Raw genomic sequence first — 26,373 nt, forward strand, 5'->3', positions numbered from 1 at the left:
ATGTTTTGTTTGAAAGCAGTATAAATTTAAAAATTAGTCAAGATTCATAAAAAGACTAATTAGCCACGAAGACTGGAACACACCTAATTGGCTTACTGTAACACCTAAGAGACGTCTTAAATAAAAAGATAATATATACTAAATCAATTTTCTTATATAAAATATTCCACGAAACAGCCCCCTCTTACTTATCAGATCTATTTTCTTTTAACATAAAATTAAATCGTCGTCTTAATTTACCATTCCCATATACAACTTTTTTCCAAAAACATAGCTTCGCCTACTCTGGTTCTAATTTGTGGAACAATCTTCCTAATAAAATAAAGCTATCTAGATCTGAAAATATATTCAAATCTAAACTAAAACTAAAATTATTTAATGACCTAACTGACTCATTGTAACATTTCTCATTCATCTATTATATTCTCTTTTTTATCTCATTATGTATGATAGCTATGTACCATTGTTTCTTTATTCCACATCTTTAGTGCTATATGTTACTGCTATGTGTTTTGAATTGTTTTATTTGTTTAAACGGCCAATGTGAAAAAAGGCCTTTGTGCCTACAATTGTAACCGTTGTTTGAATAAATTTGAATAAATTTGAATTTCCTCCAACAACAATGTGCTTGAATCTCTCAATATTTTCCTTCCAAAAAGTCAACCATTTTACTTTCCTTACAAAATGTCAACCAATTTACTTTCCTTCCAAAAAGTCAACCATTTTACTTCCAAAAAGTCAACCATTTTACTTCCAAAAAGTCAACCCTTTTACTTTCAAAAAGTCAACCATTTTACTTCCAAAAAGTCAACCGTTTTACTTTCAAAAAGTCAACCATTTTACTTCCAAAAGGTCAACCATTTTACTTCCAAAAAGTCAACCATTTTACTTCCAAAAAGTCAACCGTTTTACTTTCAAAAAGTCAACCATTTTACTTCCAAAAGGTCAACCATTTTACTTCCAAAAAGTCAACCATTTTACTTTTAAAAAGTCAACTATTTAACTTACAAAAAGTCAACCGTTTAATCTTCTTCTACTAGAATCTAGATCTAGTCTCTACTGTTCGGTGTGAACATCATCCCGTGTTTAAACGCTGCTGTCAGTACACATCCATTTTGATATCAGTCTCTCAGAGACTTGCAAGTCTGCAAGACAAGTCGGATAGCTCGCGCTGACCCTTATTGAACTATCGAACTTGCGTTTAACCTGTTAAAAAGTCTTGCCCATTTCGTAAGACATTTTTAAAAACAATTGTGTTTCTGGGATCCTTCCATCCTTAGCTACATAACTGTACACTGTATTGATCTAGAAAGCTGGCTCCAATAACTATTAACGTACAGCAAAGTTTTTTAAATTAATAATTCAAAATGGCTAGCTAAATTATCATCACAAGACTAGACAGAAGGTCAACAAACTATTTGACCTCTGTGATGTAATCACTTCCTCTTGGCCATGCAACATTATATTCGTTTTTTGTTCCGCTGCACAAGTTAATTGTTGTTTTTTTTTTTACATTTCCCGGTCTCAGGTTTTAGGACAAGCAGACGTTAATTGTCATGTACGTCACTAGCCCCATTCTATTTATAGTTTCCACTATTTTGTTTTTTTTCTGCTGACCTTGCTGTTTTTGTACATGAAGATACTTGTTGGAACGTTGGGTCATCTAGAGAAGACGTCACACATGCTTCAACATTTACCTTCTCCCAACCTCAACATCGCCACATGTCAGAATTGTCCAGTATTGTTAACAGCGTTCATGGATGAGTTTGTAATGCTTTTTGGGAGGAAACTATCATCCATCCATATATATTTATGCATACATACATACTCGTCCTGTATGTATAGTATGAGCCGTGTCAACGGTATAGATACTTGAATACTTCAGGTTATATTCCCCGTCCATCACAGATTTGGTGCGATATATTCGATATATTCATACTTACCACCACCAGCCTGCTCCGTTTTGTTGGTTTATATTTAATGGCTGATGTTATATAGTATATCAGTAGGAATAAATAATAATTATTGATATTTAATGGCTGGTGTTATATAGTATATCAGCAGGAATAAATAATAATTATTGATATTTAATGGCTGATGTTATATACCATATCATCAGTATGAATAAATACAGGGTTCGTACTGCTTTTTGAAAATGAAATTCCAGACTTTTTCCAGACTTTTATGGAAAAATTCAAGACTTTAGACATAATGTGTTAGCGAATAATTTTTAAAAAATTGATGCACTATTTGTACTGTCATTATAATTACTTATACTAAATTGACATTTATTTTAGGCAATTGAGCTATATTCATATTGAACTTTCTCTAACCAAATTGACAGAAAATCACTTTTCTAAGTTTGCCTACTCAACTCCACCTAAAGTTTTAATAATTAAAATAATTGATTAAAATGGTGCAGCTATTTTGTTTTAAACATTAGACTTATGTAATCTGTTCATTATCAAAATGCTTATGTTTTCAATTAAACTATCATTAAAATGGTATTGCATAGTAGTGAGAGTTAATTACTTTTAAGAATAATAATGTAATGTATTAATTTAGGTCTGCTCTTGTTAAGTAGCCTAATATAGGCTACTTGTAAAAAAAAATGTGGAGAAAAAAAAAACCCACATCATTCACTGTTTGTGCTTATAGTAATAGCTGAGAAACGGGTCTGCAATAAAAAAAAATTGCCGGTACCCCCCCCCCCCCCCCCACAGACACACAACACGGTGAAGGGGTCACTGTGAGGTCATAGTAGTCTAGACTTCAGTATGCCTGTTTAATACGTCATAACATGAACTGTGCTGTGACTTATACCCCCTCCCCACCCAACGTACCAAGCAGTACCAACTACCCACTTGGGGTTACGGTGAGTTCACACAAGTGACCGATGTTGCAAGGAGGGGTGGGGTAGTCTAGCTTTAATCGTCAGCATTTGCAAAGATTTCAAAAATAGTTTAATGGAAGGTCAATTAAAATTAAAGGGGTCATCCCATTATGACGTACACATGGAGGGGGGAAAGGGGTCGGAAGATTTTGTGATTACATTCTAAAACAAACATAAAACTTGTAACTTGCGAGTAGAAAGTAAAATTAAGACGACTTTGCTGGTGTTTTAAAAACCATCACAGCATGTAAATAAAACACGGTATTTATATCTGCCCTAACATTATTGCAAGAGCGTGTCATCACACTTTATAAAACCCTCCTCCCGACTTTACGGAGTGTGACGTCATTTATGGACGACTCCTAAATAAAAATAGTACCTCTTTGTTAAGCTGAAGCAAACAGAAATACAGGTATGAACCCAAGGAGGCCTTGCGACTTATTAATCTTATAAATGCTAATATTAATCCAAAGTAAGTGAACGCGTGTGGGGGGAGGAAGGGGGGGGGGGGTCTAAAATCCGAAAAATTGTTGTGTCATAAATGGATGACGCCTTACAGACTGATAAATTATATCTAAACTACCACTCACACATCTCTCCCATAACTTTTTGTTATGACTGCCTGCATGCAAACTCAAACGATGAAAAAATAGCGGGTAAAAAATCGAGAGCCTAACAATTCTGAGGGCGATCATTCTTTCATTAAATGACAATTGTAAGTACTTGTAACACATTCACACGGTCAGTCGCGCCACAAAATATCTCTTCCCTCCCTCTCCCTCGTCCCAATGACGTAGTAACTGAGCATCCGTTTTTTTTTTTCTGCGAACCAGCGAAAAACGTCACAACACAGTGTAAACCCGCGCGACAGCGCGGGGAAAAATTGGAGTAAATTCACTTAAAAATCGCAATTTTTTATTTGGAAAATAAGGACTACGAAGTTTTGTTACTAAAACTAGATTCCAGACCTTTTCCAGACTTTTAAAAAATCCTGCCCAAAAACTAGCGATTTTCCAGACTTTTTTAAGTCTTAAATTCACTTTTCTAAATTCAAGACTTTATCCAGACATTCCAGACTGCGTACGAACCCTGTAAATAATATTTGTCAATTAATAGACACCTTAATGTTGTGCAATAAATTATATTAGAAATCAACTTGACAACAATCAAGTTTCTTTTTTTTCATGGCCAAAACACTTTTTTAATTTAGTGGAATTACTGGAATGCTCTTCTACCGACTTGATTAGTCACTGATCAGTGAATAATAAATATTTCACTTTAGTATCATAATTTTTTTTTGAATCGTTTTTTTTCTTCAGTATTATTTTTAATTATGTGGATTCAAAACATCACATTTCAAAATACTTTTATTAGTTTTATAACAAAAAAACTTCAGAAACCAAACATGTATCATGTAAATATTTCCATTTACTGCTGGATTAGTCGCTATGCAAACAACAATTGTTACAAAACGTATCAGAGGCTGGAGCCTGTCAACTCTTCTACCCCCTTGTGCAGGTTGCTTGCTCAAGCTGGTTAGTCATTAAATCTAAGAATTGTAAAGGGGAACAGACTTAATGACCTGGACAAAGCCCAACGAGCATTCAGACTGGGGTCAGCACAGGGTCCACTGGTGTACAGGACTCAGCGTAGTGTACTACAGCAGTAGAGTAGTGTAGTACAGCAGTAGTGTAGTGTAGTACAGTACAGCAGTAGTATAGTCACTGTAGTACAGCAGTAGTGTAGTGTAGTACAGCAGTAGTGTAGTCAGGGTCCATAGCCAAATCCCAAAAGAAAATTCAAGGCTTTTTCAAGGTTTTCAAGGTGATTTTGGGGGGAATTTCAAGGTATAAACGACCACTAATGGGCATTACAATGAGGGTGATGTATGTTTTTTGCACACACAATTTTTGAAATAGTTTTGGTGTTATTACAAAATTATCTAAGTCAGGAGATTGTCTGAGGGTCCAGCATAATCCCTTTTGCAATCAGTATCTTTGGTGTCAAATGACACTCCTCCAACTTCTATTTTCAGAAAAACCTCTTTCAACACTGGCTTGACCATGTGACAGAAGCAATAGATCTCTAACAATTTTCCAAATGTTCACATAAGAAATTTTGCTACCAAGCTGTTCTATGAAAAAACTGTCCAGGCTATCATGTTCTCAATTAGATTTAGATAGACAACCATTTAGAGTACATGTATCTATGAGTGTTGAAAATTGAAACAGAACTTAGTCACACTCAGCTGATTCAGTTTCCATTTGTTGACTAGGATGTGAAGAATTCCCTTCATTTTTTTGGTGAACTGGCTCTATTTTTAAACATTTGCATTAGGCTAAGTCTCTCACTAATGACTAAAGTAATGGAGATTTCAACTAAAAATTTGATGAAAATCCTATCAAAGTTGTCTTACAATCAGATTTGAAATTGAGAATTTGAAGCTCACTTGCTTTTTTTATTTTTTCTAGAGACTTTATTAGAGAGTCAGCAACAAACCCAACTTCGATTGAATGACTTGTCAATGTCAAGTGATAATCAGAATCAGGTCATTATACATAAAAGGAAGCATTGGTTCGTCTGTCTGATAGTCCTTTAAAAAGGACTCTGCACACATATTCCTTTAAAAAGGACTCTGTACACATATAGAAACAAAAAAAAACCCTACCTATGCTTGTAGAAATTATCCTGCTTAATGTCATAAATGACCTCACGCTTTTTAAAAGATTATTACCTCTCCCCCCCCCCCCTCCGTCACACATCACAAAAAGCCAGGCCCCGCCCTCTAAAATGACGTCACACCTCAGCATATAACCCCTCCCACACCCCCCCCCCCCCCCTTGATTGCAGTTCAATTTTTCTTAAAATAGGATTTTTTTCCCAAAATCTTGTCTGAACTCTGTCAAAATAGAGTATTTTAATCAATTCCTTTTACAATTTATTAAAACAGTTTTCTAAAATGCTAAAATTCGTTTTCTAACATTGCTTTTTAATAATGCAAAAGTGTGATGTCACACGATCTGACCCCCCCCCCCCCAACCCCTCATCACACACCGTCACACGATTACGGATCCCCCCTCCCCCTACGAGTGTGACGTCATTTATGGATGACCCCAATGTCCCCACCTATGATATACATGATGACGTAAAGAAATATCGTGGAGGTTTTAAGTTAGTTCATATCGCGGAATAACAGAATTAAGTTGTTTTTTTTAAACAATTTCACAAGTAACTACGCTAGTAATACTCATGTCAGAGATGTAGCCGCCCGACAAAGTGAAAAGCGGATTTTTTTTTACAAGCGGATGGGAGGGGGCAGTGACAGCGGCAATTTTCTCAAACACGGTAATTCGAGGCTTCTTAAACATTTCAAGGACGTTTTACCACAGTAAAAATCAATTAGATCTAGACCCTGCTAGATGGTGTAACTAAATTATAGCAGACCTACATATTTTGTTCAATGACCTAAAACGATGCAGATCTAGTTTTTGTTTTCGCTTAAATCTAGCAGTAAGCCCAATATTAAAGATAACCACGTTAAAATTAGTTAAACAGCGTTTGTAGAACTGCCTTGACCGTGAGACACTACTGTGCTCGCGCGTGGTCTCGTGTCGTAGGTCTTACGGTCAGCGCGACCTTGAAGTGAGAGGTGGTAAAAAGTGTCCGTAAAGTTGAGTGAAAACAGCACAGTCATAGTCCTTCAAATTATTTTTCTTTTCTTTTGATAAATACAAAAAAATTTTTAGTCGGCGCAAAATCTTTCCCTTTTTTAAGAAGACAATCGGCGATGCTAATGAGCTGGTAATGTTAGGATTTAGTTTTTTTTTAATTACATAGCCTAGCGGTAGCCCATTGATGACGTCACGTAATTAATGCGAATTTTACCCCAACCTCTACCGTCATAAATAACCAGACAGCCACGTCAAGAATGACATCAAACAGTTCTGTCTACAGCCTCACCCATCTAATACAGCCAATGTGTATTTGGTCCATAGCGCACGTGAGATTGACGATTACGTCATTTGCTATTGGTTTTATTAACGAACGTGATAAATATGCCTATTGGCATTAGGAAATCTTGTTGGTTAACCCTTTCCCCGGCAACATATTTGGTACCCTGTCCCCGGCAACTAGGTGGATCACACCCAAAGACTTTCTTATAGTAAATTCTTTTCTTTGTTCATTGTGGGGTGGGTAACAATACTGACACAGTTGAGGTATTCAGGGCACAGAGGCCATGGGGAACACAAGACATGTTGTTGTCAATGGGAGAGCTGTAATATGATACTAGTGGTTGATGGGATTCTCAAGCAAGAGTTAACCTGTGGGTGGACACATGTAGTGATTTATACTCTTTGCTGGGGTAAGATTGCCTGTGGGAGGACATATATAGTGATTTGTACTCTTTTAGGGAGCTCTGGAATGTAGATAGAGACATTCGAGCCTTTTAGAGTAACTTGACATTAACCTCATTAGGAGTACGAATGAGGACAAAAAGGCAAAACAACTTTGTAATGCTGCTTGAAAGTTGATACTGGGTAATGAATTGATCAAACTGGGAGTGGGGTGGGTGTTCTACAGGTTGTGACCCTGAGAGTAAGGTTTATAAATAGTCATCAACGTTATTGAGAACACAACAGAAACAAGTCTTGAACGCTTTTGTCTAAACTCAAGTGCTAATGATAAAGGAATATATTTGCCAGTTTTAGTATAGCAGTTGAAAATGACCAACAAGTTTTGAGTCTGAACTATTAGTATCAGAGTTAGAAGATGAAGAATGGCAGCCATCAGTATCAAGCAGCTCTGATTACGAGGTCTACCCAATATACTGCATTTCAACTATCAATAATGTGTCAACAGTTGGCAATCATAATGAAATGAAACGGCTGGTGCAAAGTGAAGAAAAAGAAATACTTTCAGGAAAGACAAAGTAAAATTACACTAGACCACTGCCTGAAGTGCTAATCCCAGGAAATTTATAAACAGCCTGACCCAAAATATTTCTTCTGTTCATGAATACAAAAAATAATACAACAAATATTTGACTGCATTAGCAGAGATGGAGAGAAAGCAAGAGGACACACTGGCACTCTGCAGAATAACAATTTAGGTGTATGTCAATTCAGTTCTGCCTATGGAAGTTTTTGAAGGCAGAATTTTCTATGAAGAAATTCAGCAACCTTCTGGGTCATATTCACTTCACAACAATAACACTAACAGTCCATCAGGCTCATGATATATTTGCTTCCATTATGGTAGATATTCCATTCAAATTTAGAAAGGTGTTATGTTTCTGGAGAGATCATTACTAATTGGAAACTGGTTGATTTTAGAGGTGGGAGTAGATTTATCCAATACATACCACGCAATTCCGATAATTATGGAATTAAAATATTTTCGGCCTGTGACTCATGTAACACCACTAAAAGGGTGCCCATATTTTATTTAAAAAAAACACTAAAGTTCCCTGCCAGCAAAAGGAAATGTACAGTTATTTTAATTTTAACTAACAACTGTGCTCTCTGAGGTGCAAATTTTTAAAACGTGTTAATGTTCTATTATTTTATTACTAAAGTTGATTACTTCAATCATGTTTGATATTTTTGTTACTCAAATACCTTCAGATTGTTAATTTATAGTTAAACTTTGAAAATGTAACACAATGACTTAACCCACAATGAGTAAAAACAAATTATTAGAACCCAGTTTATAAGTTATAAATATTTTTTCCATTCAAAATTGTGTACGGGTGTGTAGCACCCAGTTGCCAGGGACCGTATAAAAAAATTTCAAACCCTCATAAAAAAAATTTTTTACGCATATTTTTAAAATTTACAACCTCCAATGTGTTCATTCCAATCACCTTATAGATGGGAATGAGGCCCAGAAAAATTTATAAAACGAGACTCGAGATATGAGCAAAAATATAGCGACTTCGGGTCGATTACACCCAGCCGCCGGGGAAAGGGTTAATAGTTAAAAATCTAGATCTAGATCCACGACTATATTAATTATTAATATACTGCGAGGTCACTGTAAGTTGAGATAGACCTAGAAGACCTTCTAAGGTCGCAGTGACCGAAACATCTGCTATCGTGGGGTACACAAAGAACCGTGATTGATCTAGGTTCGTAAAAACGTGTCTTCTCGCACATCTAAAACAACAGAACACAATAATTCGATAAATTATGTCTCGCTATTTACCCGTAATTCCGCAGCTACGTTTCGCCCTTTTGTGTTTAACCCACACCGAGAAAATTTTAATTTAAATAAATAGAAACCTACGCTCGCATAGTTCAGGCTATTCTTTTTTTATTTAAACCTAAGGCTTATTTTCTTGAAGAAAAAATATTAGTTCTAGATGTAGGTTTAATTATAATCGAGATAATTTCCATGCGCGACCAGAATTTTAATGATTTAGGCCACATTCCAATTTTTTTCTTTACGGACATCACCGATCAGGAGACAACACTCGCGGGGTCAATAAAGTTCACAATATAAATAGAGCCAACGACTGCCGAGATATTGTCGGGAAGGGATTTGGGGGGGAGGGGGGGGGGGGGGGGGGGTCGATTGTTATGATTGAAGATGTTTGAAACCATAGAACCGGATAACACGGAAATTTAACACAAGAAAAAAAAGGTCGACACTAAATCGATTTTGATGTTTACTGTGGGCTTTTGCGTAACATTTGCGGCCTAATTCCGCAACAGGGGTGTCAAAATCGAAAAATTACGGACAAAACCGTACAAGTAGGTAGGCCTTAACAGAAAACAATGATTCTAGATCTAGAATCTAGTAACTCGTTCGTAAACGGAGATACCCGAAAAACGATGCTAAATTTAGCCCTCGGCTATCGTTTACGTCACGATCTAGAATCTAGGTTAGGAAGAGCCTATGCAAAACTGGTCAGGTTGAGGTCATACCGCGAGGCTCAGCGAAGGAGAGGGTTGGAAATAGTAGACTCCGAAGTTAACGCAGACCCACGGCAAAAAAAAAAAAGCCAGAAAAAATTTAGATCCATCAGAATTGAATTTTTTTTTAAATTCGATTTACGCATGGTTTTCAAGGTTTACCTATAAAATTCAAGGGTTTTTGCTCATTTTTGGGGAAATTCAAGGGTTTTTCAAGGCCTTAAGATGTTTTTTGGAATTCAAGGGTTTTTCAAGGATTCAAGGTCCGCTACGGACCCTGTGTAGTGTAGTACAGCAGTAGTGTAGACCAGTACCAGCTACAGTAGTTGAGATGCTGCCACATTTACTTAAGGCAACTGTTTAAAGGCATATGATACATTGTGGTCAAACTGTTTACAGTGTGTTGTAAAAATTGTAGAGTTAAATAAAATAAAACTTTAAAAAAATTCTGCAGTTAACACAAATAAAAGTGGAACCCTCAGCACCATTACCTTGTAGTGTACAAGTAAAATAGAGCTCATGTTGTACAGGCCTACATCAGGGCCAACCAATACATGATTAATTACTTCACACTAAGTCACACATCTTTCTTCAAGCTAAAAAAAATGATCTACATATTGTTATTTATGTACCACCTAATAATGCAATTATTAGTTTAGTAAGGTAAAAAAAAAATAATTCCCCATGCATGAACAATATTTCTAAAGAAATACAAAATTCAATTGCTCCATTCATAGTTTAAAAAAATGATTTATATATAAAATAGACCGAAACTCACATTTTAAAAAAGAAATAAAACTTCCGGTCTGTCGTGATCTTATGAGATTCAGGTACATAGTTGTGCTTATAAAACAGTTGCATTAGTTAGTAACACACAAAGTGAGCAGTTTAAAAACAAAACCTATATTGCTATACAAACAACAGACTACACAACAATTGTAAACAAAAAGTATTGCACTTGGTTAGCCTAGAACAATAGTTGGCCCACTTGTGGTTTGTTGCTAGTTGACAATTAGAGGCTTGTTATGACTCCCCAGTGTCATGACTCCCCAGTGAGAGACTTGTCATGACTCCCCAGTGAGAGACTTGTCATGACTCCCCATTGAGAGACTTGTCATGACTCCTCAGTGAGAGACTTGTCATGACTCCCCAGTGAGACTTGTCATGACTCCCCAGTGAGAGGCTTGTCATGACTCCCCAGTGAGAGACTTGTCATGACTCCCCAGTGTCATGACTCCCCAGTGAGACTTGTCATGACTCCCCAGTGAGAGACTTGTCATGACTCCCCAGTGAGAGACTTGTCATGACTCCCCAGTGAGAGACTTGTCATGTCTCCCCAGTGAGACTTGTCATGACTCCCCAGTGAGACTTGTCATGACTCCCCAGTGAGAGACTTGTCATGACTCCCCAGTGAGAGGCTTGTTATGACTCCCCAGTGAGAGGCTTGTTATGACTCCCCAATGAGACTTGTCATGACTCCCCAGTGAGACTTGTCATGACTCCCACCAGTGTCATGACTCCCCTATGAGAGACTTGTCATGACTCCCCAGTGAGACTTGTCATGACTCCCCAGTGAGAGACTTGTCATGACTCCCCAATGAGACTTGTCATGACTCCCACCAGTGTCATGACTCCCCAGTGAGAGGCTTGTTATGACTCCCCAGTGAGAGACTTGTCATGACTCCCCAATGAGAGACTTGTCATGACTCCCCTGTGAGAGACTTGTCATGTCTCCCCAGTGAGACTTGTCATGACTCCCCAGTGAGAGGCTTGTCATGACTCCCCAGTGAGACTTGTCATGTCTCCCCAGTGAGACTTGTCATGTCTCCCCAGTGAGACTTGTCATGACTCCCCAGTGTCATGACTCCCCAGTGAGAGACTTGTCATGACTCCCCAGTGAGAGACTTGTCATGACTCCCCAGTGAGAGGCTTGTCATGACTCCCCAGTGAGACTTGTCATGTCTCCCCAGTGAGACTTGTCATGTCTCCCCAGTGAGACTTGTTATGACTCCCCAGTGTCATGACTCCCCAGTGAGAGACTTGTCATGACTCCCCAGTGAGAGACTTGTCATGACTCCCCAGTGAGACTTGTCATGTCTCCCCAGTGAGACTTGTCATGACTCCCCAGTGAGAGACTTGTCATGACTCCCCAGTGAGAGACTTGTCATGACTCCCCAGTGAGAGGCTTGTCATGACTCCCCAGTGAGACTTGTCATGACTCCCCAGTGAGAGACTTGTCATGACTCCCCAGTGAGAGACTTGTCATGACTCCCCAGTGAGAGACTTGTCATGACTCCCCAGTGAGAGACTTGTCATGTCTCCCCAGTGAAACTTGTCATGACTCCCCAGTGAGACTTGTCATGACTCCCACCAGTGTCATGACTCCCCAGTGAGAGGCTTGTTATGACTCCCCAGTGAGAGACTTGTCATGACTCCCCAGTGAGAGACTTGTCATGACTCCCCAGTGAGACTTGTCATGACTCCCACCAGTGTCATGACTCCCCAGTGAGACTTGTCATGACTCCCCAATGAGACTTGTCATGTCTCCCCAGCGAGACTTGTCATGACTCCCCAGTGAGACTTGTCATGTCTCCCCAGTGAGACTTGTCATGACTCCCCAGTGAGAGACTTGTCATGACTCCCCAGTGAGAGACTTGTCATGACTCCCCAGTGAGAGACTTGTCATGACTCCCCAGTGAGAGACTTGTCATGACTCCCCAGTGAGGCTTGTCATGACTCCCCAGTGAGACTTGTCATGTCTCCCCAGTGAGACTTGTCATGTCTCCCCAGTGAGACTTGTCATGACTCCCCAGTGTCATGACTCCCCAGTGAGAGACTTGTCATGACTCCCCAGTGAGAGACTTGTCATGACTCCCCAGTGAGAGGCTTGTCATGACTCCCCAGTGAGACTTGTCATGTCTCCCCAGTGAGACTTGTCATGTCTCCCCAGTGAGACTTGTTATGACTCCCCAGTGTCATGACTCCCCAGTGAGAGACTTGTCATGACTCCCCAGTGAGAGACTTGTCATGACTCCCCAGTGAGAGACTTGTCATGACTCCCCAGTGAGAGACTTGTCATGACTCCCCAGTGAGAGGCTTGTCAGGACTCCCCAGTGAGAGACTTGTCATGACTCCCCAGTGAGACTTGTCATGTCTCCCCAGCGAGACTTGTCATGACTCCCCAGTGAGACTTGTCATGTCTCCCCAGTGAGACTTGTCATGACTCCCCAGTGAGAGACTTGTCATGACTCCCCAGTGAGAGACTTGTCATGACTCCCCAGTGAGAGACTTGTCATGACTCCCCAGTGAGAGACTTGTCATGACTCCCCAGTGAGGCTTGTCATGACTCCCCAGTGAGACTTGTCATGTCTCCCCAGTGAGACTTGTCATGTCTCCCCAGTGAGACTTGTCATGACTCCCCAGTGTCATGACTCCCCAGTGAGAGACTTGTCATGACTCCCCAGTGAGAGACTTGTCATGACTCCCCAGTGAGAGGCTTGTCATGACTCCCCAGTGAGACTTGTCATGTCTCCCCAGTGAGACTTGTCATGTCTCCCCAGTGAGACTTGTTATGACTCCCCAGTGTCATGACTCCCCAGTGAGAGACTTGTCATGACTCCCCAGTGAGAGACTTGTCATGACTCCCCAGTGAGAGACTTGTCATGACTCCCCAGTGAGAGACTTGTCATGACTCCCCAGTGAGAGGCTTGTCAGGACTCCCCAGTGAGAGACTTGTCAGGACTCCCCAGTGAGAGACTTGTCAGGACTCCCCAGTGAGAGGCTTGTCATGACTCCCCAGTGAGACTTGTCATGTCTCCCCAGTGAGACTTGTCATGACTCCCCAGTGAGAGACTTGTCATGACTCCCCAGTGAGAGACTTGTCATGTCTCCCCAGTGAGACTTGTCATGACTCCCCAGTGAGAGACTTGTCATGACTCCCCAGTGAGACTTGTCATGACTCCCCAGTGAGAGACTTGTCATGACTCCCCAGTGAGACTTGTCATGACTCCCCAGTGAGAGACTTGTCATGACTCCCCAGTGAGAGACTTGTCATGTCTCCCCAGTGAGACTTGTCATGACTCCCCAGTGAGAGACTTGTCATGACTCCCCAGTGAGACTTGTCATGACTCCCCAGTGAGAGACTTGTCATGACTCCCCAGTGAGAGACTTGTCATGTCTCCCCAGTGAGACTTGTCATGACTCCCCAGTGAGAGACTTGTCATGACTCCCCAGTGAGACTTGTCATGACTCCCCAGTGAGAGACTTGTCATGACTCCCCAGTGAGACTTGTCATGTCTCCCCAGTGAGACTTGTCATGACTCCCCAGTGAGAGACTTGTCATGTCTCCCCAGTGAGACTTGTCATGACTCCCCAGTGAGACTTGTCATGACTCCCACCAGTGTCATGACTCCCCAGTGAGAGGCTTGTTATGACTCCCCAGTGAGAGACTTGTCATGACTCCCCAGTGAGAGACTTGTCATGACTCCCCAGTGAGACTTGTCATGACTCCCACCAGTGTCATGACTCCCACCAGTGTCATGACTCCCCAGTGAGACTTGTCATGACTCCCCAATGAGAGACTTGTCATGACTCCCCAGTGAGAGACTTGTCATGACTCCCCAGTGAGACTTGTCATGACTCCCACCAGTGTCATGACTCCCACCAGTGTCATGTCTCCCCAGTGAGACTTGTCATGACTCCCCAGTGAGACTTGTCATGTCTCCCCAGTGAGACTTGTCATGACTCCCCAGTGAGAGACTTGTCATGACTCCCCAGTGAGAGACTTGTCATGACTCCCCAGTGAGAGGCTTGTCATGACTCCCCAGTGAGAGACTTGTCATGACTCCCCAGTGAGACTTGTCATGACTCCCCAGTGAGACTTGTCATGACTCCCCAGTGAGACTTGTCATGTCTCCCCAGTGAGACTTGTCATGACTCCCCAGTGAGACTTGTCATGACTCCCCAATGAGACTTGTCATGTCTCCCCAGTGAGACTTGTCATGACTCCCCAGTGAGACTTGTCATGACTCCCCAGTGAGACTTGTCATGACTCCCCAGTGAGACTTGTCATGACTCCCCAGTGAGAGACTTGTCATGACTCCCCAGTGAGAGACTTGTCATGACTCCCCAGTGAGAGACTTGTCATGACTCCCCAGTGAGACTTGTCATGTCTCCCCAGTGAGAGACTTGTCATGACTCCCCAGTGTCATGACTCCCCTGTGAGAGACTTGTCATGACTCCCCAGTGAGAGACTTGTCATGACTCCCCAGTGTCATGACTCCCCTGTGAGAGACTTGTCATGACTCCCCAGTGAGAGACTTGTCATGACTCCCCAGTGTCATGACTCCCCAGTGAGAGACTTGTCATGACTCCCCAGTGAGAGACTTGTCATGACTCCCCTGTGAGAGACTTGTCATGACTCCCCAGTGAGAGACTTGTCATGACTCCCCAGTGAGAGACTTGTCATGACTCCCCAGTGTCATGACTCCCCTGTGAGAGGCTTGTCATGACTCCCCAGTGTCATGACTCCCCAGTGAGACTTGTCATGACTCCCCAGTGAGACTTGTCATGACTCCCCAGTGAGACTTGTCATGACTCCCCAGTGAGAGACTTGTCATGACTCCCCTGTGTCATGACTCCCCAGTGAGAGACTTGTCATGACATATATGGGGCAGCACCAAGAGAGAAAACCATATAAAGAGTAGTAAAGCTAAGGCCACAGTGGACAAAACAAGTAGATTATTAGCTGATGTACCTGGCCACATAAATTAAACTAATGCCAGATTGTATCTAACAAATTTCTGTGCCAACATGACTACAATCACAGAATGGAAAAGCCTGCCAGTCCATCACAGAATGGTAAAGCCTGCCAGTTTGGTCAGCTCCTCATCTGTGATAAGTTTGGTGTACAGATCCAGCTCAGGGTTGTCCCATATGCTGCCCGTATAGTCAGACTCAAAGGTCATCACACTGTCTGCCTGCTCCTAGAGGTCAATTTGTGGACAATGGTTTCCATTAATAAAAGAATTTTATCTTTACACTAGGTTACAGATGGAACTAGCCTGATATATCAACAGCTAGGGACGTACATTATCTCTACACTAGGTTACAGATGGAACTAGCCTGAGATATCAACAGCTAGGGACGTACATTATCTCTACACTAAGTTACATTTAGCTTGAGATATCAACAGCTAGGGACGTACATTATCTCTACACTAAGTAGAGATGGAACTAGCCTGATATATCATCAACTAGGGACGTACATTATCTCTACACTAAGTTACATTTAGCCTGAGATATCAACAACTAGGGACGTACATTATCTCTACACTAAGTTACATTTAGCCTGATATATCAACAGCTTGGGACGTACATTAACTCTACACTAAGTTACATTCAGCCTGAAATATCATCAACTAGGGACGTACATTAACTCTACACTAAGTTACATTCAGCCTGAAATATCATCAACTAGGGATATACATTATCTCTACACTAAGTTACATTTAGCCTGAGATATCAACAGCTAGGGACGTACATTATCTCTACACTAAGTTACATTTAGCCTGAGATATCATCAACTAGGGATGTACATTATCTCTACACTAAGTTACATTTAGCCTGAGATATCATCAACTAGGGATGTACATTATCTCTACACTAAGTTACATTTAGCCTGAGATATCAACAGCTAGGGACGTACATTATCTCTACACTAAGTTACATTTAGCCTGAGATATCATCAACTAGGGATGTACATTATCTCTACACTAAGTTACATTTAGCCTGAGATATCATCAACTAGGGATGTACATTATCTCTACACTAAGTTACATTTAGCCTGAGATATCATCAACTAGGGATGTACATTATCTCTACACTAAGTTACATTTAGCCTGAGATATCAACAGCTAGGGACGTACATTATCTCTACACTAAGTTACATTTAGCCTGAGATATCATCAACTAGGGATGTACATTATCTCTACACTAAGTTACATTTAGCCTGAGATATCAACAGCTAGGGACGTACATTATCTCTACACTAAGTTACATTTAGCCTGAGATATCATCAACTAGGGATGTACATTATCTCTACACTAAGTTACATTTAGCCTGAAATATCATCAACTAGGGACGTACATTAACTCTACACTAAGTTACAGGTGGATCTAGCCTGAAATATCATCAACTAGGGACGTACATTAACTCTACACTAAGTTACATTTAGCCTGAAATATCATCAACTAGGGACGTACATTATCTCTACCGTAAGTTACATTTAGCCTGAAATTTCATCAACTAGGGAAGTACATTAACTCTACACTAAGTTACATTCAGCCTGAAATATCATCAACTAGGGACATACATTATCTCTACACTAAGTTACATTTACCCTGAAATATCATCAACTAGGGATGTACATTATCTCTACACTAAGTTACATTTAGCCTGAAATATCATCAACTAGGGATGTACATTATCTCTACACTAAGTTACATTTACCCTGAGATATCAACAACTAGGGATGTACATTATCTCTACACTAAGTTACATTTACCCTGAGATATCAACAACTAGGGATGTACATTATCTCTACACTAAGTTACATTTACCCTGAGATATCAACAACTAGGGATGTACATTACCTTGGGCTGATACCTCTCTGGGAACAACAAGACTGCCAGCTTTTTGCGAGCTTCTTGAAATCCTGAAATCAATGTTTTCATTACCCAATGTTTTCATTACCCAATGTTTTCATTACCCAATGTTTTCATTACCCAATGTTTTCATTACCCAATGTTTTCATTACCCAATCATAGTATTTTGGCATTACAAGATAAGCTATCAACTCATACACTGGTATAGGTGGAAATATACTATTTTCTTCATACAGTAGCACCAAGTAGGCTCAAATGGAGAATTGGAAATTATAACGCAATGGCAGACATCTTTATTTCTAGCTCAGCTTGAGTAAAGTGACCTTGACCCACCTTCAGGAAAATGATCTCTCACACGAGTTGGGTCTCCAAAATTTTCTTGTCTCTTGTCTCTGACAGTGTCAAAAAGTTTGCTCATTATCGCAAACATCTCTTGTCGCTGGGTCATGGGTAAATGTGTCATGTATTCACTTAGCTGCAAGAGAATTTTTTCAACATCACTTGATGTGTGTACAACATCACTTGATGTGTGACAGCTGTACAACATCACTTGATGTGTGACAGCTGTACAACATCACTTGATGTGTGACAGCTGTACAACATCACTTGATGTGTGTACAACATCACTTGATGTGTGTACATCACTTGATATAAGACAGCTGTACAACATTTTAATGCCAGATTAAAACCAACTGATAAATGACAAAATATTGTTTTTACAGGAATTGTTTCAGTACTTAAAGATTAATTTTTTAATTACAGATAATAAATAAAAGCTTAGACATTTTTAACCATGTAAGTGCAATTTAAACAGGAAATTATTTTTGTACGTAAAAAAAATATTTACAGATTCAAAATCATTTTCCTCCAGTAGTTTCTGCCAGTAGTTTAAACTTTTTTCATCAAAGCCTGAATATAATGCACAGAACATGCTTATAATTCCTACGACGTCATTCTTGACACATTGGCTGTCTTGATTGGGATCATGTAGTAACTTCCTGGCCAGTCCAAAGTCCAAGATTTTAACTGACAGATCCTGATCCACCATTACGTTCCCCGCTGCAATAGTTTGAACTGGTTACTGTATCAAAGTAGTGACAGATCACACTAGTGTAGTAGATCACACTAGTATCAAAGTAGTGACAGCAGATAATATTTGAAACCCAAGTTACCGTGCATGTCCCCATGAGTGTAGCCCTTAGATTTCAGCTTCTCAAAGGCATTCAACAGACCTTCCAGAACAACGTAGGAGAAAGCTGCTGCATCTAACGGATCCTCAAGCAGGTTCTTGTCTATCACTTCCTGGAGTGTCATGCCTACAACAAAAAGTTTGGGTCTACCACTGGCTGCCCTAAACAAAGCTACTGTAGGCAAGAAGAAATGTAGTCACCTGTGATGGGCTCCATGGTCATAACAACCTTGTTGTTGACCATCTCAAAATGATACAACTCAGGAGCTATCCCCTCCTCCCCCAGGTGGATCCACGCACGGATTTCATCTCCTTGGAACCTGGCCAACATGATCTAGACAAGACAACAGACATTAAAACATCTACACAAGACAACAGACATTCAAACATCTACACAAGCAAGACAACAGACATTCAAACATCTACACAAGACAACAGACATTCAAACATCTACACAAGACAACAGACATTCAAACATCTACACAAGACAACAGACATTAAAACATCTACACAAGACAACAGACATTCAAACATCTACACAAGCAAGACAACAGACATTCAAACATCTACACAAGACAACAGACATTCAAACATCTACACAAGACAACAGACATTCAAACATCTACACAAGCAAGACAACAGACATTCAAACATCTACACAAGACAACAGACATTCAAACATCTACACAAGACAACAGACATTCAAACATCTACACAAGCAAGACAACAGACATTAAAACATCTACACAAGACAACAGACATTAAAACATCTACACAAGCAAGACAACAGACATTAAAACATCTACACAAGACAACAGACATTAAAACATCTACACAAGACAACAGACATTAAAACATCTACACAAGACAACAGACATTAAAACATCTACACAAGACAACAGACATTCAAACATCTACACAAGACAACAGACATTAAAACATCTACACAAGACAACAGACATTCAAACATCTACACAAGACAACAGACATTCAAACATCTACACAAGACAACAGACATTCAAACATCTACACAAGACAACAGACATTCAAACATCTACACAAGACAACAGACATTCAAACATCTACACAAGACAACAGACATTCAAACATCTACACAAGACAACAGACATTCAAACATCTACACAAGACAACAGACATTCAAACATCTACACAAGACAACAGACATTCAAACATCTACACAAGACAACAGACATTAAAACATCTACACAAGACAACAGACATTAAAACATCTACACAAGACAACAGACATTAAAACATCTACACAAGACAACAGACATTCAAACATCTACACAAGCAAGACAACAGACATTAAAACATCTACACAAGACAACAGACATTCAAACATCTACACAAGACAACAGACATTAAAACATCTACACAAGACAACAGACATTAAAACATCTACACAAGACAACAGACATTAAAACATCTACACAAGACAACAGACATTAAAACATCTACACAAGACAACAGACATTCAAACATCTACACAAGCAAGACAACAGACATTAAAACATCTACACAAGCAAGACAACAGACATTAAAACATCTACACAAGACAACAGACATTCAAACATCTACACAAGACAACAGACATTCAAACATCTACACAAGACAACAGACATTCAAACATCTACACAAGACAACAGACATTAAAACATATACACAAGACAACAGACATTCAAACATCTACACAAGACAACAGACATTCAAACATCTACACAAGCAAGACAACAGACATTAAAACATCTACACAAGCAAGACAACAGACATTAAAACATCTACACAAGCAAGACAACAGACATTCAAACATCTACACAAGACAACAGACATTCAAACATCTACACAAGACAACAGACATTCAAACATCTACACAAGACAACAGACATTCAAACATCTACACAAGCAAGACAACAGACATTAAAACATCTACACAAGCAAGACAACAGACATTCAAACATCTACACAAGACAACAGACATTCAAACATCTACACAAGCAAGACAACAGACATTCAAACATCTACACAAGCAAGACAACAGACATTAAAACATCTACACAAGACAACAGACATTAAAACATATACACAAGACAACAGACATTAAAACATCTACACAAGCAAGACAACAGACATTAAAACATCTACACAAGCAAGACAACAGACATTAAAGCATCTACACAAGACAACAGACATTAAAACATATACACAAGACAACAGACATTCAAACATCTACACAAGCAAGACAACAGACATTAAAACATCTACACAAGACAACAGACATTCAAACATCTACACAAGACAACAGACATTCAAACATCTACACAAGACAACAGACATTCAAACATCTACACAAGCAAGACAACAGACATTAAAACATCTACACAAGACAACAGACATTAAAACATCTACACAAGACAACAGACATTAAAACATCTACGCAAGACAACAGACATTCAAACATCTACACAAGACAACAGACATTAAAACATCTACACAAGACAACAGACATTAAAACATCTACGCAAGACAACAGACATTCAAACATTTACACAAGACAACAGACATTCAAACATCTACACAAGACAACAGACATTCAAACATCTACACAAGACAACAGACATTAAAACATCTACACAAGACAACAGACATTAAAACATCTACACAAGACAACAGACATTAAAACATCTACACAAGACAACAGACATTCAAACATCTACACAAGACAACAGACATTCAAACATCTACACAAGACAACAGACATTCAAACATCTACACAAGACAACAGACATTCAAACATCTACACAAGACAACAGACATTCAAACATCTACACAAGACAACAGACATTAAAACATCTACACAAGACAACAGACATTCAAACATCTACACAAGACAACAGACATTCAAACATCTACACAAGCAAGACAACAGACATTAAAACATCTACACAAGCAAGACAACAGACATTAAAACATCTACACAAGACAACAGACATTAAAACATCTACACAAGCAAGACAACAGACATTAAAACATCTACACAAGCAAGACAACAGACATTCAAACATCTACACAAGACAACAGACATTAAAACATCTACACAAGACAACAGACATTCAAACATCTACACAAGCAAGACAACAGACATTAAAACATCTACACAAGACAACAGACATTAAAACATATACACAAGACAACAGACATTAAAACAATATAATACCACAAATAAAAAAACAACTTTGTAGTTTAATTAACGAGTCCATACAATTATTTACTTCCAGGTCTGTAAAAAAAAAGTCCACCAACCAAAGACAAAATTTCTATTTTACCGTTTTTAATGCCACGTCTTGACCAGTCTGCCTGTCTTTGACCAGAAAAACCTCAGCATTTGCACCTTTTCCTAAGCTCCGGCCACTTTGTAAAAAGTCTGAGCTTTCTGGACTTTTATTGCAGGTAACTTTAGACACCTTCAAGCAATCACAGGTAAAAGAATTCATTAGGTCACACACAGGTAAAAGAATTCATTAGGTCACACACAGGTAAAAGAATTCATTAGGTCAAACAAAGGTAAAAGAATTCATTAGGTCACACACAGGTCAAAGAAATCATTAGGTATATATTTAAATCAACTATAGGCTAAAAAAAAAACCAACAATACATACTATGTATTCATGGGCTATTCAGTGATTTTAAAATTACTAATTGGATGTTTTGTTTGCTAAAACAATAAAAAACATAAATGAAAGTTTTAATAAATCAGAGGTGTAGGTAAGACATTTACCTTAGCTGGGTTCAAAACTAGACCTCGTGGGGTTTTGCTATCTCTTGCATATTCAATAAACTTTATAACAGCATTGATTTGCGCCTCTTTATCTTTTTTTATATCTATGTTTTGCACAGTACAACTTTGTTCCTTTGGTGAATACTCATAAGGGCTATCAACATTAAAATAAATGAAATATTGTATTATTAACAAGCATTATTTTACATGATTTTAAACTGTAACATAATTAAGTAGAAAATAATATTAATTAACTTATGCTAATTCAGCTAGTAAATGTTACATTGCACATTTCTTAATTGAATGAAGGTCACATTTGATAAAAGCCTATTTAATTTTATTTTGTAGAATTAAATCTACTAATCTATTTTACTCCCTTTTTTTTATGTCAAATATTAATAACTTACTTATTTAATGAAATCTGCTTTAATTTTCCGGTTTCTTCTTCAATATTAACTGCAATATAATCAAAATATAAATGTATTCGCTATAGCTTCAATTTCTCTAGGACAAAAACATGGCACTACATCTTTAAAATAACCAGCTACCTAACAGGACTCGCTACATTTTTCATTCCCAAAAATGTTTCTTTAAAAAGGATTATTTAATTTTATCAATAGCTATTTAAAAAAATAATAATGATTATGTAGACCAAAGAATTTGAAACTAAGCGCAAGTATTTCTTTAGTGGTACATCTTACATATGACAAATGGGTTGTTATAGTTACCTGATCCATAATAAGCAAGCTTTGCAATTCTTTTATTTCCAAGATTTATCTCATTATCTCCATCACCCACTGAAAATGCAAAGTTTTCATATACAGCTGATGGTAGTGTATAAGTATAGTAGAAATTTCCAAGTCAATTTTGGCTGAGAGATACTATTTAAGTTACCCTTTTGAACCTGGTGGTCCATGAGTACTAAGTAGAGTTCACCTATTTTACGACCTCAGCAAAAAAGATTTAGATTACAGTGGTCAGCATGATACCAAGCTGCCTCTACTAAATTCAAGTTACTGACATACTAACTTGGCCTAATTACTCAAGTCTGAAATTCATTCCCAGAACTAGTTATTTCCACCTGTTTCACAAGATGAAGACATTTTGGTATGACTCAGCTATATCTCATTATAATATACATATAGACCTACCTTTTGCAAAATGCATATTGATAGGTAGAGCTTATCCATAACATAAGGCTACAAAAATGCAATTAAAACCATCCCAAAAATAAATTCTCATGTATATTTGCAAAAATTTCTACCAACTATAAAAAGCCGTACTTGCTGATATAGAAGTGGAATGGTTTCCGGAGTCAAAATATATTTTGCGTCTTCAGTATCCCTCTTGTTGCATCATTGACTTCAGTGTGAGTACTCTAATAGATCTAGATTGACAAGGTTACATCAAATATGACGTCCTCTGAAACAAAGGGTGAGTACTCTAATAGATCTAGATTGACAAGGTTACATCAAATATGACATCCTCTGTAACAAAGTGTGAGTACTCTAATAGATCTAGATTGACAAGGTTACATCAAATATGACGTGTGAGTACTCTAATAGATCTAGATTGACAAGGTTACATCAAATATGACATCCTCTGTAACAAAGTGTGAGTACTCTAATAGATCTAGATTGACAAGGTTACATCAAATATGACATCCTCTGTAACAAAGTGTGAGTACTCTAATAGATCTAGATTGACAAGGTTACATCAAATATGACATCCTCTGTAACAAAGTGTGAGTACTCTAATAGATCTAGATCAACAAGGTTACATCAAATATGACATCCTCTGAAACAAAGTTTTAGTTTAAATAATGAGTCTGCATAGTTACCTTAGTTTTTTTTTAGTGCAAAATTGGATCATTAATTCAAAAGATAAAATCAGATGTGGCAGGTTTAGCTATACAACTATATAAGTATAACTAGCCTATAAAACAGTGGCATAACTAGATCTGGTGACACCTGGTGCTATCACCACCACCGTTAACTATGTAATTAAACTATTGGCAATTTGGTGTCACCCCCTTCACAGATAGTGTCTTGCTGTTCCAAATTATGTATAATGCATATAACTTTGGTATTATCAGTATTATCATCACCTTTGTTATTATTAAACTAATTGGGAAAAGCAGACTTTTTCATTAAAATTCACTAATTTTTGTTTTGACGATCCTCTTTAGATGGTGTCATGCTGTGCTGTCATCCAGTTTTTTCATCCAGAATAGTTAATTAAGAGATGACCCATGATTGTGTGTTACTGTTACTGACTGTTGTTATATTATATTATACGAGCCGACCCACAGCGTATCATACGCCGCTATTTAGTTGTTTTATTTTCTACTTTTCAGTAATTCATAATTTGTGAATTCGACAGTACCAATGCTGCCACTGAAAATATTTGCTTTAAAACACTATCGTTAAGGACGATACCCTCTCCTTTCCCCCAACCCCTACCCCCCATGAAAGCAAACTCCTCTTTGTTACCTCCCCTAAGTTTAAAATCGTTTCAAACTACATTATCTGCCCCTAATAGCCGTCACTAAACCCGGCTCTACGATTGTAAACACAGCGTGAACCACAGCTCACCGGACTTCCTAGAGAGGAAGAGAGGGGACTGCAAGGTGCGCAAACAGTTTGGTGTTTTCTAACGTCTCCAAGAAGAGAATTATATATATATGGATATGATGGGCTGTTTATTTTAAATATATATTATTTTTAGGCCTAGGCCTGCTAAAAACAGTAAGATCAGATTGATTTTAAATTTTATCTAAATCTGCTAAAATCTGAACCTTTGTCAAATATCTATGCATATTCATTAATTCACTCTCTCCCACATTCTCGTAACCTTAACAACAATTACAATGGGGTTAGCTGATCAGTGTCTTTCAGAAAGACTCCTGTTTAATTAAATTCATTTTAGATACTACTTAACTAGATAGATAAGATAGATCTAGAATAATTAATAAGTAAGTATACTATAAAATTATGAATAATACTAATAGTGTCTAAAACTACAGATTTTGTATTATCTTAGTCATTTCTTAGTAATAATTTCAGGTGTATGCCTAAAGTGGTAATATCAATGTGTTAAAATAAATTCGTATCTAAACGTACAGCTAGATATAGATCTATCAGAATCTATCTAGGTTACTAGTAGTATCTACTTACTACTAGTCTAGATTCTAGATCTATCTACAATCTCAATGAATGAAAGTAACAACAATGAACAGCTGAGATAAACGCCAACCCGGCACCATTCCCGCCAACGCATCTGAAACTGATTCTATACTATTATATTTATAAATACAGAAAAGTGAGAAAAGGAAAGCCCCTGACCGACAGACTTAACAAAAAATATTAAAAGAAGGTGCTTTCGCAGAATAAATAGGTAATTAATCCAGACTAGATCTAGAAGAATCTACTTTAGTCGACCTATGCAAAATTTAAATGTAGATAGACAGAGCTAGATCTACAATTCTTAGAAAAGTATTTGCTGTTACCAGATCAATATATTTAGAAGTTGCCTAAATAATTTGATGCACACAAAACTATTCTTTTTACATAGGGGCCTACGCATACTACAAAGTCTTGCTGAGTAAAGTAGTGATACGTGGTCTCCGAAAAAAAGTAAATTAAATAATTAAAAGCAATGTATTATATCTAAAGCTATAATAACAAGCTTTTTATATATGCACAAAAAGAAGAAAATAAAGCTATTTTCATTAAATATATAATAATGCACCACTATTTATAGTTTATAGGGCCTATAACTAAAACTATCATCATTGCCATCAGCGATTTATCCAAGGAGGAGCACCTTCATTAACCAACAATGTATATAGTAGGCATATGGGGTACAAACGCCGACCTAAGATGAGCGCCCTTGTTAACCAACAATGAGGTAGGC

The 26,373-nt window shown here is 38.3% G+C and overlaps 1 protein-coding gene across 9 annotated transcripts; it reads right to left on the bottom strand.

Moving 5' to 3' along the window:
• Positions 1–15,407: 15,407 nt before the first annotated feature.
• Positions 15,408–25,940, bottom strand: LOC131937854 (uncharacterized). 9 transcript variants are annotated; one of them, XM_059295538.1, is made up of 13 exons: positions 25,899–25,919; positions 24,566–24,662; positions 23,742–23,880; positions 23,187–23,255; positions 22,866–22,914; positions 22,459–22,612; positions 22,007–22,144; positions 18,861–18,993; positions 18,643–18,786; positions 18,318–18,529; positions 17,804–17,945; positions 17,459–17,520; positions 15,408–15,791 (listed from the first exon to the last, which is right to left on the bottom strand). In XM_059295538.1, coding segments are annotated over exons 3-13 (1,239 nt in total). In that variant the 5' UTR covers positions 23,743–23,880; positions 24,566–24,662; positions 25,899–25,919; the 3' UTR covers positions 15,408–15,656. The 9 variants fall into 9 exon arrangements, with proteins under 9 accessions (XP_059151521.1, XP_059151527.1, XP_059151524.1 ...); XM_059295544.1 differs by lacking the exon at positions 24,566–24,662 and having other exon boundaries at positions 23,742–23,845; positions 25,889–25,940; XM_059295541.1 differs by lacking the exon at positions 24,566–24,662 and having other exon boundaries at positions 25,899–25,933.
• Positions 25,941–26,373: the final 433 nt, after the last annotated feature.

Source organism: Physella acuta, unplaced genomic scaffold (assembly GCF_028476545.2).
Source record: "Physella acuta isolate Inbredline_101_S28 unplaced genomic scaffold, ASM2847654v3 ptg000223l, whole genome shotgun sequence".
In the NCBI taxonomy this organism is placed as follows: Eukaryota; Metazoa; Mollusca; class Gastropoda; family Physidae; genus Physella; species Physella acuta.

Coding starts and splice junctions, on each gene's coding strand:
- LOC131937854 (XM_059295544.1), bottom strand. Junction 17,946..18,317: donor AGGAAAATGATTTTGAATCT/GTAAATATTTTT, acceptor ATTCTCTTGCAG/CTAAGTGAATACATGACACA. Junction 15,792..17,458: donor CAGAGAGGTATCAGCCCAAG/GTAATGTACATC, acceptor ATTGACCTCTAG/GAGCAGGCAGACAGTGTGAT.